General features: G+C 41.4%; 1 protein-coding gene across 1 annotated transcript in view; it reads left to right on the forward strand.

Annotated features, from left to right (window-relative positions):
• Nucleotides 1–18,496, forward strand: part of agmo (alkylglycerol monooxygenase) — a 344,128-nt gene that overhangs the window by 247,395 nt on the left and 78,237 nt on the right. The window contains exon 12 of the mRNA XM_060825437.1: nucleotides 1,745–1,838. Within this exon, the coding sequence (XP_060681420.1) occupies nucleotides 1,745–1,838 (94 nt within the window). The remainder of the gene's footprint in view (nucleotides 1–1,744; nucleotides 1,839–18,496) is intronic.

Here is an 18,496-nt window from a genome sequence, read left to right on the forward strand (position 1 = left end):
ATATAGTGACCCTTAGAACGAGGAGTTAGCGTTAGCCCCAGAACGGAAGTGTTCGGATAAAACCCTGAACATGTTAGTTGAAGTTGAGTACTTTAACATTAATGTATATGATAGCTCCAGAAAAAAGCTATCTGTAATTCCAGTTTAAAAGTCAAAGCCACAAATGCCTTGAACCTGCTGAGGTATTAGACATCCGTGAATATTGTGTGAGTGATATTTTGGCTGCTGTACCAGGGATGTGTCTCTGGTGCTATACAAAAGCTGATGATGAACAGTATATATGCCTGAGAGACTATTCCTGTCCAAGATATAAATGACTTGGATGTGAGCATAAGAGGTATAGTTAGTAAGTTTGTAGATGGCATCAAAATTGGAGGTGGAGTGAACAGCGAAGAAGGTTACCTCAGATTACAATGGGATCTTGATCAGATGATAGGGAGAGATTGAATAGGCTAGAGTTGTTTTCCCTGGACCGTCAGAGGCTGAGGGGTGACCTTATAGAGGTTTATAAAATCATGAGGTGCACGGATAGGATAAATAGACAAAGTCTCTTCCCAGAGGTGGGGGATTCCAGAACTAGAGGGCACAGATTTAGGGTGAGAGGGGAAATATGTAAAAGAATCCTAAGGGGCAATTTTCTCATACAGAGGCTGGTCCATGTGTGGAATGGGCTGCCAGAGGCAGTGGTGGAGGCTGGTAAAATTGCAACATTTAAAAGGCATCTGAATGGGTATATGATTAGGAAAGGTTTGGAGGGATATGGTCTGGATGCTGGCAGGTAGGGCTAGGTTGGATTGGGATGTCTGGTCGGCATGGACGAGGTGGACTGAAGAGTCTGTTTCCATGCTGTATATCTCTATGATTCTATGACTCTATGTCACCAACCATTTCTCAAAGACCTGGTATATCAAAATGTTTCTCAGCATCTAGCTTATCAAAGATGCAAGCGCAGAACTGTTTCATCTCTTGCTAATGCTGTAAGGGCAATAGCAGCTGTATTGGAACCTAGGGCTACCAGTTTAAGGACAATTCCACTCAGCTGTAACATGAATCTCTTCTGCATCTCCTGACTGAATGCTGAATTAAAAGGATGACACCATGTATTGTGCAGTGTCTTGGGTGTTTGAATATAAGAGCAGGCAGGTCTTTGATTTTGGCAAACATGAAGTGTTGCTATGATGTTCTGTCTGATCTGCAAACTTATTTCTGCACGTGGGTTCTATTTCCATTTTTGTCTGTCATTTCTCAATTCCTTTCCCATTAAAACTGGGAAAAGATTCCTAATGAGTTGAGATGCCATTTGAGACACTTCATAGGCTTTTTAAAGTGGTATTGCTTTATTATGATGATTCCATCCCTCCTAAAATGGCCTGACATCATTTCCTCCCCTGTAAGTAATATCTTTTTAAATAGTTTAACTTTGCATCTTATCATATGGATAATTATGAAAATCACCTCAGACTGTAGGTGTTGGTACAGTTACCACTTGATTTTTCAGTTGTGATATGTACTAGATTTGAACAATTTGGAAATTATGTAAACCTGTCATTTAAAGCTTCCTTCCGTTCTATCAGTCTCATTTAATTTCACATGCTTTCTATCTTTTGCTATTTGTGTTGGTAGATCATTTTTGTGCCTTCATTTTTTACCTTTATGAGTAAAACTTCATTGTTCTGCTTAATTTTACAGTTTGGCTTCGTTAATGTTCACTAATCACTAATTGTGTTCCTTCCAATGTCAACAGATCTGGTGTAGCTATTATGGAAATCATCCGATGCTGTCTTTTCCTTTTTCTTGAGCTTGGTTCCATGACTGGTCCTTTAAAACTAGTGACTGAAGTAAGCAACTTTTTCTTGATTTAACTGAATGCAGTAATATTAAAAAACAAGTTAAAATGTATCTAGCAACATTTGTAAAATGCTGAGAGTAGTCTTTTTGTTTAAAGTTGCATTACTGCAAAAATTATTTCACACCAGTACTTACTGATCAGAGTATCATAGTGTTTATCCTCATTCTGAGATGACTGTAAAAACAATGGAAATTAAGTGCAATGGAGTTTCTTCAGGAGGTTTCATAGGATCAAACAGTAGTGGGCTTGGTACTAAGTTACACCCGAGCTGTATTTCTGCATGTCAGTCCAACTTCAAGCACAAGTGCAATTTTCCTTTGTAACCTTAAATCATATTCATGATGGAATTTTGCAATCTGGCTGTGGGGAAGAGGAGGAAGATACAGTAATATTGTAGCTAAAGTGGTTAATGCAGGCAAGTTGGCCTTATAAAAATATCTTCACTGTGTATTTGAAGTAGGTGTGTCTGCAGTGCATTGTGTCTACAAGGACTCTGACCCATGGGGAAGAAAATGGGAACAGAGGATTTTCTTATGCTGCATTAAAGGAGAAAAGATCTCAGTGGTTGTGCTGTACTATATTTGGATTACGTGCCTGCTGTAGGTAATGTGGACACAGGAATAGCTAATGTGAGGTTTGCATCACTGGAATGTACGTGAGAGTAACATGGGTGTTAGCTATAAGCTGTGTGTGCCAGGGTGGACTGATTGGTGAGTGTTGGGAATGTGTTGCGCTGCATGGTGAGAGTTAGTCATGTCAGAGATATGAGATGTTTTAAAGATTCATTCATTGAGCTTAACTACAAACATGAGGTAATCAAATTTCTTGGGGTACTGCTGCCCAATTCTTTGGTCCAGATTCCTTACATTGATCCCTCTCCCCACCAGCTCCCAATCCCTTTGGTGAGTGGGTCTTGAGCATTGTCTGCCTCCATCTTGTGAATATGACAGCTCTCCTTCAATGCACTTTCATCATGAAAATCTGCAGGTGTGCACCTGGGAACCTTCAATCTTTTCCGATGTCCCATTTTACATCTCCTTAAAGTCAGTCACATGGAGTTACCATCACTTCTCTTCTAGCAAGAGCAGCCTCCCTTTCAGAGAGATTGATTGTCTTTAAGATGCTGGTTGTACCACATGATATCAGAACACAATACTCAATCCCTGCGGAGGACACTGTCAGCCAGTGAGATGAGTGTTGCTCAGCGCAAACATATAATCTGGTAAATGAAAAGGCAGCATCAAACCTGTCTTCTACAAGCCTTAATGGCAGCATGTATAGGCAGATCGTGAGCCATGACTCCTACACACGAAAATGGGCCGCGATGAAATTTTAGCATGCATTATTTAAACAAAAGAATGGATACTGAGTCAGAACATTATAATATAACTCAAATGTTTCATTGCATATCGTAGATGATTTAATCATTTGTGTTTTATGATAAGTGAATTAATGAATTCCTCCAGATTAAACTAATACAATGCCTATCATTCAAACTTTGCTATCACCAGGCCACTTGGTGCACTTATGCATTTTAATATTCTTTTATATCATTCGTTTAAATTGAAAAGCTGGTCTAAAGTAGATTAAAAAAAGCATACTAGCCAAACTCGAATGAATTGCTGAAGAATGTTTTAAATTCCCAAGTGTTGTGGAAATATATGCGTTTCATGTGTAGGCTTGAAACAATATTCTCTCTTAATTATTACAGGGAGGTGCAAAAGTTGTAGAACAGTTATATTTTGGTATTATCTGAATATAGTCTGAGATGGTTGAAGTGTTCCTAAAGAGTTCCTAAAGTGTGCTCAGAACAAGCAAAAACAGAAACTGCTGGAGAAACTCAGCAGGTCTGGCAACATCTGTGGAGAGAAAACAGAGTATTGAGGGTGTGAGTCACAGACTGTGTTCAGGGTAATTTTCTATAGAAATGCGTTTCCTGTTCAGCAAGAAAGAGAAAGTAATAGACAGGGTTGATCAATGCTGTTGATGTGTATAGATGGACTTTAAGAAATCACTTGATATACTGTTTCGCAATAGAGATGTGCAGACAGAAACAAACCCTTTGGTCCATCTTGTCCATTCTGACAAGATATCCTAACCTAATCTAGTCCCATTTGCCAGTGCTTTGCCAATATCACTCTGAACCCTTCGTATTCATATACCATCTAGATTCCTTTTAAATGTTGCAATTGTACTCACCTCCACCATTTCCTCTGGCAGCCCATTCCATACACGCACCACCCTCTGTGTAGAAGCATTGCCACTTAGGACCCTTTTAAATGTTTTCCCTCTCACCCTAAACCTATGTCCTCTAGTTCTCGGCTCCTCCCACCCCAAGGAAAAAAACCTTATCTATTTAGCTTAGCCATGCCCTTCATGATTTTATAATCCTCTACAAGATCACCCCTTAGCCTCCAATACCCTAGAGAAAACAGTCCTGGCCTATTCAGACTCTCCCTACAGCTCAAATCCTCCAATGCTGGCAACATCCTTGTAAATCTTTTCTGAACCCTTTCAAGTTTCGCAACATCTTTTTGATAGGAGAGAGGTCAGAATTTCATACAGTATTTCAAAAGTGGCCTAAGCAATGTCCTGTACAGCTGAAACATGACCTCCCAATTCTATACTCAATGCTCTGACCAATAAAGGAAAGCATACCAAATGCCTTCTCCACTATCCTAACTACCTGCAACTCCACTTTCAAGGAACTATGAACGTGCACTTTAAGATCTCTGTGTTCAGCAACACTCCTCAGGATCTTACCACTAAGTGTATAAGTCCTGTTCTGATTTGCCTTTCCAAAATGCAGCAACTCACATTTACCTAAATTAAATTCCATCTGCCACTTCTTAGCCCATTGGCCCAACTGATCAAAATCCTGTTGTACTCTGAGGTAACCTTCTTTGCTGTCCACTACACCTCCAATTTTGGTGTCATCTGCAAATTTACTAACTATATCTCTTATGCTCACATCTAAATCATTTATATAAATGATAAAAAGTAGTGGACCCAGCACCAATCCATGTGACACTCCACTGGCCACAGGCCTCCAGTCAGAAAAACAACCACCCACCACCACCCTCTGTCTCCTACCTTTGAGCCAGTTCTGTATCCAAATGGCTTGTTCTCCCTGCATTCCATGTGATCTAACCTTGCTAACCAATCCACCATGAGGAACCTTATCAAACACCTTACTGAAGTCCATATGGATCACATTTATCTCTCTGCCCTCATCAATCCTCTATTATTTCTTCAAAAACTCAATCAAGTTAATGAGACATGATTTCCCACGCACAAAACCATGTTGACTATCCCTAAGCAGTCCTTGCCTTTTCAAATACGTGTAAATCCTGTCCCTCAGGACTCTATCCAGCAGCCTGTTCACCACCGAGGTCAGGCTCACCGGTCTGTACCTCCCTGGCTTTTCCTTACCACCTTTATTAAATACACAGCAACCTCGATTATCCAAAGGACATGGGTGGGGAATATTTCATTTGGTTAATTGAGTTCTGGAGAATCGAACGTCCGATAACATTGTTTAGCTGAGCATCGGGACATTGTGATGTTGCCGGATAATCCAATATTCGGATAATCAAATGCTGGATAATCAAGGTTCCCCTCTAGTGGCACCACATTAGCCAACTTAAAGTCTTCCAGCACCTCACCTGTGATTATCAGTGATATAAATAGCTCAGCAAGGGCCCAACATAGAAATGAGCAAAGGTATAGCTCATGGTACATAAGTTAGTGTAACAACCTGTAGATTGAATGGTCAAAGTGAGGGAAAGCAGTGGTGGTTTTTTTTGGGCTGGAGTGGATTTCCTCAGGAGTTGGTACTGGGGTGCTTGATTTTCCTGGCATATAGTAATGATCTGAAATTTGGTACACAGGACACAACTTCAAAATTTGCATATGGTAAGCATGTTAAACTGTGAGTATGAAATGTAGAATTTCAAAATAACACAGGCAAGTTGGTGGAGTGGGTGGACAGGTGCTGGATAATGTTCAATGCAGAGATAAGTGAAATGATTCATTTTGGTGGGGAGAACAGAAAGAAAAAAATACAAAATGAGAAGTAAACCGATAGAGGGGTGCAGGTGCAGAAGGACCTGAGTCTGTGTGTCGAAGTCATTGAAAGTTGCAAAACAGGCTGAGAGAGTTGTTAATAAACATACAGCATCTGAGGCTATGTTTATTCAGGGATCAGAGTGCAAGAGCAAGATTAGATTAGAAGCGAACCTAGGTCCCTGGTGCTGTGAGGCACTGAGCAACCGTGCCACCCCCAAATTACTTCCCTGGATATATTTCCGGGAATATCCTCCCTCAGCACTTGTATATTTAGATTAGATTCCTTACAGTATGGAAACAGGCCCTTCTGCCCAACCAGTCCACACCGACCCTCCGAAGAGTAACCCACCCAGACCTATTTCCCTCTGAATGATGCACCTAATACTTTGGGCAATTTAGCATGGCCAATTCACCTGACCTGCACATCTTTGTGACTGTGAGTGGAAACCGGAGCACACAGAGGAAACCCACGCAGACACGAGGAGAATGTGCAACTCCACACAGACAGTCGCCCGAGGTTGGAATCAAACCTGGGCCCTGGTGCTGTGAGGCAGCAGTGCTAACCACTGAGCCACCATGAACACACAACACCCGTTTGGTTTCAGTATTGCATCGGGTTCTGTGCCCCACTCATTCTGGAGAGAATCCTGAAAGGAGTCATGAGAATTCTGGGGATGAGGAACTTCAGTTATGAAGATAGTTTTGGAAAAGTTATAACTCCTTTTCCTCAGAGAAAGGAAGGTTGAGAGGAAATTTGATAGAGGTGTTCAAAATCACGTGGAGATTGGACAGAATAGATCAGGAGAAACTGTTCTCATTCGTGAAAGAATTGAGAATGAGGTGCACAGATTTAAAGTGATTGGCAAAGGAAGCAATAGTGAAATGAGAAAAGCCTTTTTTAATGCAATGAGTTATTAATATCTGGAAAGCAGTGTCTGAGAATATGGTGGAGGCAAGTTTAATCAAGACATACAATAGAGAATCAGGCTGCCAGTTGAAAAGGAAGAATGTGTCATGTTAAAGGGAGAAGCAAGAAGAATAACACTAAGTGGAATATTTATTCAAGGAGATAATATAGACACAATGGACAAATAGTTTTCTTCTACGGGAAAGCAGTTTGATGGTTCTATGATGATCTTGATTGTTGATTACCTATCAACTTCTACAATTTGAAGAATGCCTTGAACTTTTCAGAAAAGCAGAAGGTACTATAAACACTCAAGTCAGGGAATATCTGTGAGGTAAACAAGTTAATAGACTACATTTTCAGTCTCCCCTTGCATCCATGAAGATAGAAAATGGAGGTGGGGATGGGACAGGTGCTCAGAGAAATACAAGCACAAGCCAGTGTATTAGCTACAGAATGCTGTCCTAGATATTCAATAGACAATAGGCGCAGAAGTAGGCCATTCTGCCCAACGAGCCTGCACCCACCATTCATTATGATCATGGCTGATCATCCTCAATCAGTATCCTGTTCCTGCCTTTTCTCCATAACCCTTGATTCCACTATACTTGAGAGCTCTATCCAACTCTTTCTTAAACAAATCTAGAGACTGGACTTCCACACACCCACGACTCTCTGTGCACCTCATCTCTGTCCTAAATGGCCTACTCCTTATTTTTAAGCTGTATCCTCTGGTTTGGGACTCACCCATCAGCGGAAACATGTTACCTGCCTCCAGAGTGTCCAATCTTTTAATAATCTTATACGTCTCAATTAGACCCCCTCTCAGTCTTCTAAACTCAAGGGTATATATGTCCAGTCGCTCCAATCTTTCAACATAAGATAGTCCCGCCATTCTAGGAATTGACCTCATGAACCTATGCTGCACTCCCTCAATAGCCAGAATGTCTTTCCTCAAATTTGGAGACCAGAACTGCACACAATATTCCAGGTGCGGTTTCACCAGGGCCCTGTACAGCTGCAGAAGAACCTCTTTGCTTCTATACTCAATCCCTCTTGTTATGAAGGCCAGCACGCTATTAGCTTTCTTCACTACCTGCTGCACCTGCATGCTTACCTTCATTGACTGGTGTACAAGAACACCCAGATCTCTTTATACTGCCCCTTTACCTAAATTAGTTCCATTGTTAGCCAAGGGTGGGATTGACACAATTTAAAGCGGTTTAAAGGCAAGTTAAGAATTTGCTGAAGTTAAAGCATGGAATATCTGAAGGAGCATAAGAATTTTTTCTATTGCATGTGGGCTGAAGGGAGAAGAATAAAGAGTAAACAGTCAGTTAGAGCTTCTCCTGGACATTACGCCTGCTTATAAAAGGATCAATGGGCAGGGTGTGGTTGCATTTGGTGAGCAGTTGCCCTTGGTTCTGGGGACTCACTATTGCCTTCTAGCTGGAGCTTGAGTTTCAGAGCTTATGGGCACAGGAAAGCAAAAACAAGTCTGCCATTAGCACTAAATAACCTGGGTCCAATAAAAAGGCTGCAATTGGCATTAGGAATGCTACTATCTAAATTTGACCCTGTGATAATGAGTGATAATATTCTTAAAGGAAGTATTGGCAATAAATGATATGGACAAGAAAGAGGGGCAAGAAGACAAAAGATATCAATCCCAAACAGGAGCTAATCCATCGGGTGGAGTTAACTGAAGGTGACCAGGAGCCAGTGCTACAGGAGACCCGATCCCACAGCCAGGAGTCTGTTCCCTTCTTACTGAAGGCTCACACCTCACAAGTCTCGCAATTTGCCTTGAACCTCTTCATTTCTGCCTTCTTTCAAGTATAAGCTATGGGCCTCGGTGGCTTGCAAGTGTTTGCATACCACCACTTCTTGCTGTCTTTTTCCCTCAGAAACATCAGGTTCATTTGTCAACAGGTATGGCCCTGCAGGATGGAAGGCATTGAGTTGCCCGCACCTCCCATTGCCAGTGCAGGGGAATTGTCAGTTACACCCAAGTTACCATCAAGATGCTGAGTGAGTAGCTAAAAAGAGTCTTCTGCAGGGCAGGGTCCCACTCTCGAAACATTCAGTTGGTCTGCAACATAGCAAGAACGTCCTCCATGTGTGCACTTACTTTGCTGTTATGTGTTCTTCATTTTCCTTCAAGTCAGGCTGGACATTTGGCTTGTGATGCAGAGTGAATATCTGCATGAGTTCAATTCTGAAGCCAGCTGAGGTTACCATGGAGGGTTCTCCTTCTCAACCTCTACCCTCACCTGAGCTGTGGTGACCCTCAAGTTAAACCCCACCAGTTGTCAGTCCTTCTCTGTCTCTCATGAGAGTGAAGCCATATGGTCTGGTAAAACTATGGCGACTTTACCTTTAGCTTACCAGGTCAGGCTGCCTCAGAACTTCACTACATCCCACTGTTGGAATATTGCGTGCAATTCTGGTCTCCTTCCTATCGGAAAGATGTTGTGAGACTTGAAAGGGTTCAGAAAAGATTTACAAGGATGTTGCCAGGTTGGAGGATCTGAGCTAAAGGAAGAGGCTGAACAGGCTGGGGCTGTTTTCCCTGGAGCGTCGGAGGCTGAGGGGTGACCTTGTCGAGGTTGACAAAATTATGAGGAGCATGGATAGGATAAATAAACAAAATCTTTTCCCTGGGATCGGGGAGTCCAGAACTAGAGGGCATAGGTTTAGGGTAAGAGGGGAAAGATATAAAAAAGACCTAAGGGGCAACTTTTTCACACAGAGGGTGGTACATGTATGGAATGAGCTGCCAGAGGATGTGGTGGAGGCTGGTACGATTACAACATTTAAGAGGCATTTGGATGGGTATATGAATAGGAAGGGTTTGGAGAGATATGGGCCGGATGCTGGCAGGTGGGACTAGATTGGGTTGGGATATCTGGTTGGCATGGACGGGTTGGACCGAAGGGTCTGTTTCCATGCTGTACATCTCTATGACTCCATGACTCTAAATCTGTGGCTGGATGTGAGGGGGCAAGAAGTATTCTTTAAAAACAGTTGCCCAATTCTAGGAGAACTCCAGACAGAAGTGCACAAGTGCTACCTGCTTAGGTTGTCAACCAATGAGCAGCCAATCAAGCTTCTGGCATTGGCCTGGAGTCCTCCAATACCTCCTTTATAAGGGTCTCAGTCATTACGGTGGTCTGTTGCATTGTACATGAAAATTAGTCCACAGGGAGGTGTGTAACATGAAGACATTGAGGCCGCGGCAAGTGGTAACTCATCTCAGGAGGAGGAGGTGAAGAGATATGATGCTGAATGGGGGGGTGGTCCTGCTCCATGATGGGATGCCCTTCCACTGCCATCCTCTCTCTGATGCTTCCAACATTTGACCCAAATTAATTGGTGAAGTGAGGGGCAGCCCTGCGGTGGGTGCCAGATTTCCAACTCCCTTGTGACAAAGTACTCAATCCCTTCTGGTTTTGTGGAAGGCTTTGGCACTGTCAGGAGATTTCTCCCTCTGAACAATCAACAGTGTCAGCACAAGCTGCCACAGGGAGTCGAAATGAGACCACACTCTATCCGATCCACTGCATGCCCATACCAACTGGCTCGAATTGACCAGGAAGTCCATCACATATCAATTAAGGGCTAACCTCTGTTAACCGCCTAAGCTTGATTGTTTGCCAGTTACACACTAGTTTCCAACCCAAAAACAGATACAGTTCCCATTGCACTTCTAGCCCTGTGGAAAAAGTCCAACCCAATACTTTGAATAAATGCCCTTTCAGGACAACTCGTATCTCCAGCATTTCCTGTTTTTTTTTGTAATGGCTTTCTAATCTCCGCAGTATTTTGCTTTTGAGCTTTGATCCATGTCGCCGGCACATTACAAGTATGGTATACATATAAGGGAATAGCTTTAGTAAAACTCTGCCACCTAGTTGGTGAAAGCAGGAGCACCTCAGAACCAACCTAATGGCCAGTCTTAGCTTCAGGACCACCTTTGTATTCTGTGTCTCAGATTGTATAAATAGAAATAGAAATGAATTCTCTGCCCTATCAGTTACATTGAGGAATCGTGAAAACAGAGAGATGTTGCTGTGTCAGGAAGACAGCTAACAATCCGCATACATGAACACCAACTAGCCACGAATCGACACGACCAGCTATCCCTAGTAGCCACACACTCAGACAACAAGCAACATGAATTCGACTGGGGAAACACTACTATCATAGGGCAAGCCAGTCAGAGAACAGCCAGGGAATTCCTAGAGGCATGGCATTCATCCACAAATTCCATCAACAGACACATCGACCTGGACCCAATATACCAATCACTACAGCGGACAGCTGAAACTGACACCCGGAAGCGGCAAGGACAGACCACTATAAATGCTGGAAGAAACATCAAAGAAGCACTTCGCAGGAGGCTCCAGAGCACTGATGATGTCTTCTAGCCAGGGGACGAAACGTTTGCAACAAAAACTTCCAGCTCGGCGAACAGAACCACGACAACAAGCACCCGAGCCACAAATCTTCACACAAACTTTGACATCATCTCTAAACAGGCCGATTAGAAAATATCGTAAACTATTGAGTATGACAAGTGGGCCTTTTCTTTGTAGTATGTCAGACTTTGAGCTAAAGATCTTCCCACAGTGATGTTAGGTACGGAGCTCCAGACAAGAAAGAACAAAAGGAAATATTAAAGGTGTAATACAACATGATATTGAGGGAAATACAGAGGTGATGATAAGTTTATGATCTTTCTGATCTTCATTGTGGTATCGGTTAGACTGCTCAAAGGTGCTATTGAAATTAGTTTGATTGAGGTTGAGAGATTCATGAGAAAAATGATTGTCAGATGGAAGAGGGAAATTTTGGAAACATGATCAGCCATTAAACGTGCTAGAATGAGGGTGAGTGCCAAGTAACAAACAAAGCTCAGAAAAGAGTTTTTGAAACCATCTACAATTTGAAAAATATAAGACTTAAAAGTGAAGAAAACAAACCTGGAGGAATGAATCATCCATGAAATATGGAAAAAAGAGAAAAACTGCAAATGAGTCGATTAGATATGGATGTGTGGGCCTACCACAGTCACGACCATAGGATTGCATTGGTTTAAAAACCAGCTGTGAGAGGAACAATTGTATCACAATATCTGACAGTTCACTTGTAATTTCTATAATTAGACTGCATTTTACTGTTGGAAAGAAAGGCTAATTAAATAGACTTTCATTATTAGTTTTAATTTGTACAGGTTTGGGACATTCAGTATCTTGAACAATATAAAGGGCATTTTGGAGTTTTTGGTGAACCTCTGGGCAGTTAATTCTGACATTTCTCTTGCCAAGTTGTTTCCTTCATTTATTCATTCCACTGACCAAACTGGTAGGTAAATGTGGGCATTTTTATTTTGTAGTGCAGCAGATGGATTTGAATCTCTCACAATGGCTATGCACATCCACTAATATCATTTATTGTATCCGTTGCTCCCGATGTGGTCTCCTCTACATTGGGGACACTGGGCACCTCCTAGCAGAGCGCTTTAGGGAACATCTCAGAGACACCCGCACCAATCAACCACACCGCCCCGTGGCCCAACATTTCAACTCCCCCTCCCACTCTGCCGAGGACATGGAGGTCCTGGGCCTCCTTCACCGCCGCTCCCTCACCACCAGATGCCTGGAGGAAGAACGCCTCATATTCCGCCTCGGAACACTTTAACCCCAGGGCATCAATGTAGACTTCAACAGCTTCCTCATTTCCCCTTCCCCCACCTCATCCTAGTTTCAAACTTCCAGCTCAGCACTGTCCCCATGACTTGACGGACTTGTCCGACCTGCCTAGCTCCTTTTCCACCTATCCACTCCACCCTCTCCTCCCTGACCTATCACCTTCATCTCCTCCCCCACTCACGTATTGTATTCTATGCCACTCTGTCCCCACCCCCACCCTCCCCTAGCTTATCTCTCCATGCTTCCGGCTCACTGCCTTTATTCCTGATGAAGGGCTTTTGCCCGAAACATCGATTTCGCTACTCGTCGGATGCTGCCTGAACTGCTGTGCTCTTCCAGCACCACTGATCCAGAATATGCTGTGGTTTGTTGAAGTGGCTATTTATTTATCCTAATGACCAAGTGACCAAAATTTAGACCCTCCAGCTTTGTTGGTACAAGTACAGGATGAGAGGGACATACGTCTGCTGATCACTTCAGGAATGGTGATCCTGCCCCTGCTGGGAGCAATTGGATCATAAGCATTGTCAGAGTGCATGTAATTGCAGAGCTCTGTTGAGCCTTTGAGAAGGTAGATTTTTCTCAAGCTAGGAGGGTCCCCGACACTCACTGCATTGACACTGAATTGGAGTGGCATACCAAACACCACTACTCCATATTCACTTCTCAGTGAAATGCTGTTAAGTCCCATTTTCACACCATACTAAAGGCTGATTTCAAGTGTGAAGTGTCCAAACCCTGAGAGGAATGGAATTTCTTTCAGAGACTGAACAAATCTAAACATTAATTTCTGCAGCACCTTCAGAATTGTAATACAGGTACACAATTCTTCATCCAAAATTCTGAAATCTGAAAAGCTCCCAAATCCAAATTTCTTTTCGTGGAGTGTGGAGCTTCATTTTGGCATGCGAACAGGTGCCCAAACTCCACACCCACTCAAACCATGCCTTTCAGATGTGACGTGGCGGTGTGGCCCAGCACTGGCAGGCATCAATTGTGTCTCAATGCGTGTACTATTCACACGTGCATCTGCTGTTAGGCAATTATTTTTTAATGTCATTGTGAAAATGTAATTTATTCCGAGTTCTGAAAAATTCCAAATTCCAAAAAGCAACTAGCCTAAAGGATTTTGTATAAAGGATTGCTACCTGTACTGCGAGTCACCTGCAATGGATGACAGAAATAATTACTTTTATCCACGTATTACGATCTTGAAAATAATGCTAATAAGTCAAAGCAATTCTACTACTCATAAATTTAAAGTTGCATTCGTTCACTTTGGGATGCATTTAATTTGATGCATCAAGCAAGGCTATTCTCAGTAGGAGGGATGCATATCTACAGTAATTTTTTATAATTGTACAGAGGTGCTGCAAGACTTATAGAAGGGATTTACAACTACTAGATGTTTACATATAGTGAAAGTGGCTATTAGACCACACCAAACAGTGCTAGCTTTTTTTAGAATCCCCAGGTTTGCAATGGCTGGTTCTCAGATGTGTTAATGTGGTGCTCTTTGCACTGTGTGTGAGCTCCATAACCTTCCATTACCTTACTCTGCAAGTTACAATTCCAGATGCTCTAACCAATTGACCGTAAAATTGCTTTTTATTTCGACCAACATAACTAGCTGTTGCTCACAGCCACCTCCTGTTAAAAAGTTGCTCATTATCAGCTTCCTTTTCTCCTTCTTCAGCGAAAGTAAAAACTTCTGGAACCAATTAGGTATGTCTGCTTTTAACTTAATAGACTGATGAGATTTACACGTGAATACTTTTCTGGTTGGGAAGGAAAAAATTTTAAACTATATAGTCAGATTTGAAGCCTTGTACAGTAATCATTTCTTGAAAGGCTAGTGTTCATTCTTAAATCTTAGCCTTCTGTTTGAATAAATGATGCATAATGTTCTAATTATGTTTGGTTTGATTTCAAGTTGTTTGTATTACTTTAGCATATTGCCATTGGATGTTAACGCCTTGATATATCAAATCAATTTCTTTTAACTTTGTTTTTACAAGGACCTAGATGAACCAAATGGTAAACTCATTTTTCAACCTGTTAATAATCCATTTCATAAATCGTTTTCTAATTCAGGAAGCCAGTGTCAGTATAGGAAAAGAACAGGTTTGCAGATATAGTCATGATTTGGAGATGCCGGTGTTGGACTGGGGTGTAAAAAGTTAAAAATCACATAACACCAGGTTATAGTCCAACAGGTTTAATTGGAAGCACACTAGCTTTTGGAGCGACCCTTCTGTACAAGCTCTCAATATAGCTAACCAACATTTTTAATGCAACTTTCTAAACATGCAATGCATCGCTTGTCAAAATAATGTGACAATATTACACTGTTTGTTCAACAGCCCACAATTTTAGAAATATAAGGGATGGACTGCCTGCTAGAATCAAGAGAGACAGTGAGAGTAAGAGAGAGAGAGAGAATGAAATAGTGAGAGAGAGAGAAAGACCAAAGAAAGAGATGGGCTCAACTTGAACAAGTTCCCAGTCCATGAAACAAATAATCTAAATTCCAGTTTGGAGAGAAGGGATATTCAAAGAGATAGCTGCCTCCTTTGCTGAACTGTGTGCAACTTACTGGATGTATCTGGAGCTTCCCAAGCTGAATTTGACATTCCTCCCATTAAACTGCCCTGACATCCAGTGGGACACTGGTCAGTTGACAGCGTGTTTGTGGACCAATTTTAGGCTACAAGTCTAAACTTAACGCTGTAGGTAATTCTTTAAATTTAAATCACACAGGAACGGGAAACAATTTACTTAATTTCTTTCTTTCTGCAAAATGGTGTTCCCACCATCAGCTAATTGGATATCACTGCAAGTTCTAATGACAATGATTGGGTACTGCTGGTTTGTTGTACAGACGTAAACAATGCATCCTGATGGAGATAATAATTTTATCTTGTGGGATAATGTTTATGTCAATGAGAAAAAGTGTCAGAGGTCTCTCTGCTCTGCACTTACTTTAGGTAGAGAAACAGAAAAATAATAAAGTTTGGTGAAAAATAGTGAATACTCTTGAATCAAATGATATTTGTCTTGTTTCAAAAGCAATACAAATCAACTGCAGACTGAAGAGTTTAATACCTGATGTTTGCATCCCAACAGTATGTAAGAAGACAATAAAATGGCAAGGAAAATCAAATTGAAACTGGCAAAATATCAAATATAGTTTTAATCTGTGGTGTTACAACCAGATTCAGTAATGTTTAATCTAAAAGAGGTATTGAAGAGTTTTATGGAACACTGCGACACTTAGCTTTAATAACAAGATGCTGGCTGAACAACTTTATAACTGTGGCGGTGAATAAATCTCGGGGCTGGATAAGATGCATGTGAGGATTCTTAAGGAAGTCAAGGACAAAATTGAAGAAGTTCTGACACAAATCTTTCAGCAATCTTTAAATACTATAGGATTCTTTGGATCAGAGAAAGGCAGATGTTGCTATTTGATTTAAAAAAAAATGTTGTCCAGGAAATAATGGACCAGTAAGTTTGGCAGCCATTATGGTTAAAGTTGTGAAATTTGGGCCAAATGGTGGCAGATGCAATTCAGTAGAGAGCACTGTAAGATGCTTTATATGGAGAAAAAAGATTTGGCAGGGAGTTTTAATTAAGTATAAAGAAAATCACATTTATGGAAAATGTGAAGTCAGGGGGTGTTGTCCTCTCTGGACAATAACTGGGATCCTGATGGAAAAATAATTTGAAGCTACCACAACAATGCAGTGAGTAAAGAATTGCAATAAATCATTAGTGTGACCACACTTGAAAGGTATTGTACAGTCCTGGTTACTATAGTACCCAAAGTATATTGCAGCTATTGAAGAGGTACGAAAGAAAGAGAAATTAGAGGGATCGAATTAAGCACAGCAGTTATGTAAACCGGGCATGTTTTTTTGGAAAGGAAAAGGTACAGAGGTGATGGCTGCTTCCTGGATTCCAGGACTGGGAAATGTTGACCATTATGAACTGTTTCACTTTGTTCTGAACAGGAGAACCATAAAACACAGTGGGCTGAGTAAAAGTCAATATTTACAACCATTTAAAGGATTTCCAGTATGTGATGGTCTCACTTGAAACAATGTGAATATGTTAGTTTTTGAAGGGTGTTGTGGAAAGTGTAGCACTTCCTTCAACTGGGATTTCAGACATGGTCTTAGGTGTTGGTGAAACTGTTTCTCTTAGTTCTGAAACAGCAAAACATCTATGATTGTGCATGTGTTTTTGCTGTGCCACCTATATGACCTGAGAAGCATTTCTTTTTGGTTTCCCTTCCCATTAAGTGCACAGTGAAAGGCAACTCCTGGCAGGTGACGCTTGATCTGGTGCACGGCTGAGTTTTGAAACAGATAACAGCGGGATCTGGAATCCCTGGAGGTCCCAGCAGTGATGTGTACCACTGCCTCTGGACAGAGGCATGATAGTACAAGTGAGGCATCATTGAGATGTGGTACCCAGCTGATGAGGTGAGCTGCTAAGAATTGTGAGAGAAAACTCAAAAGAGCTTATGGAGAGAAACCGCTATGAGACTAATCAAAATTGACATTTCGTGATAAAATTGAGGCCCTCATTTTCTGGTTGCAGGCTGTAACTGGTACAAAATTGTAAGATTCAATGCTTAGGCCTTATCTATTTACACAGAACACCAGAGCAGAAAAGATGACATTTTAACCCATTAAATCAACATCAGCTCTTTTGAAAAGAAATCCAGATGGCCACTTTCTCCTGTCTTTCCCCATGTCCCTGCAATAGTTAAGCCTTTCTGCACTTATCCAATTCCCAACTTTTTTCAACCAATCTTCAAGCAGTGTCTTCCAAATACAAATTGCTCATTGCTCAAAAAAGTGATTTGTTGTGTCATTTCTGGTTCTTGACCAGTCATCTTTAATTTCTGGCCTGTAACGGTTGGCCCTTGTATTCTACTGTTTCTTTCACCCCATGTGTTCATAATGCTGAAAGACTTCCAGGAAAAGGGCAGTTTGTACTGTCTCCTTCCATTGGCCAGTTAGCAATAACAATCAGATGTCCGAAAATCCTTGGGCTGGGGAGCCTGAACGAAAACAGAAAGGGAATAGATGTTCACATTTTCAGACAATCTTTCCCAACCTGAGGACATCAGGTCTGTCCACTGAGGATGATTTAAGGAGGAAATTAATATTTCATTCAGTACTCCTGAAAAGAAAGATATGTGGCCAAAGCCCTTTGTCCTGCACCTTCTGGGAATGATCCATGAATGCTAAAATTCAAATCATCCAATCTGTACCAATTATCTTAAAGCAACTAGTGCAACCTATTCAAGGTTGCGAATCATATAAAGTTTGATGGAAATGTAAGTTATGCAAATAGAAGTTATGAGAATGATGCAAAGGTGCTAGAAAGGAATATATAACTGGTTAAGTGCCAAGGTGACAGATGGAATATAATGTAGGGAAATGCAAAATTACCCACTTTGGCAGAAAGAGTAGAAGAACTGAGTATTTTTGAAGGTGTGACTGGTAAATGCTAATATACAGATGGATTTTGTTGTCTCTGTACTTAGATCACAGAATCACTAACATGCAGTAATATCAAATAATTCAAAAGGCAAATGGTACATTAGCCCCTATTCTATAGTTCGAATATAAAGTAGGTTAGTTTTGCAAAAATTGTGCAAAGCTTTGGTGAGACACCATCTGAAGAACTGTGTGCAGCTTCAGTTACTTACCTAAAGATGGATTTCCTTTCTTAGTGAAGATGGATGCAAAGTTGGCACTTGGAATAAGATGGTCTTAATTTTCTCTGTAATTTGAAAGAATGAGAAGTGATGTCATTAGGAAGTTTCTAATTTTTACAGAATTTGAGATTGTGAACGTTAAGAGCTCTTTCTCTGGGTGGAGAGTTAAGAATGTGGGACAGGGCTGGATTGCGCTTCAGGTTTAAGGACACCACTAACAGGAC

This window comes from Hemiscyllium ocellatum, chromosome 5, assembly GCF_020745735.1.
Source record: "Hemiscyllium ocellatum isolate sHemOce1 chromosome 5, sHemOce1.pat.X.cur, whole genome shotgun sequence".
In the NCBI taxonomy this organism is placed as follows: Eukaryota; Metazoa; Chordata; class Chondrichthyes; order Orectolobiformes; family Hemiscylliidae; genus Hemiscyllium; species Hemiscyllium ocellatum.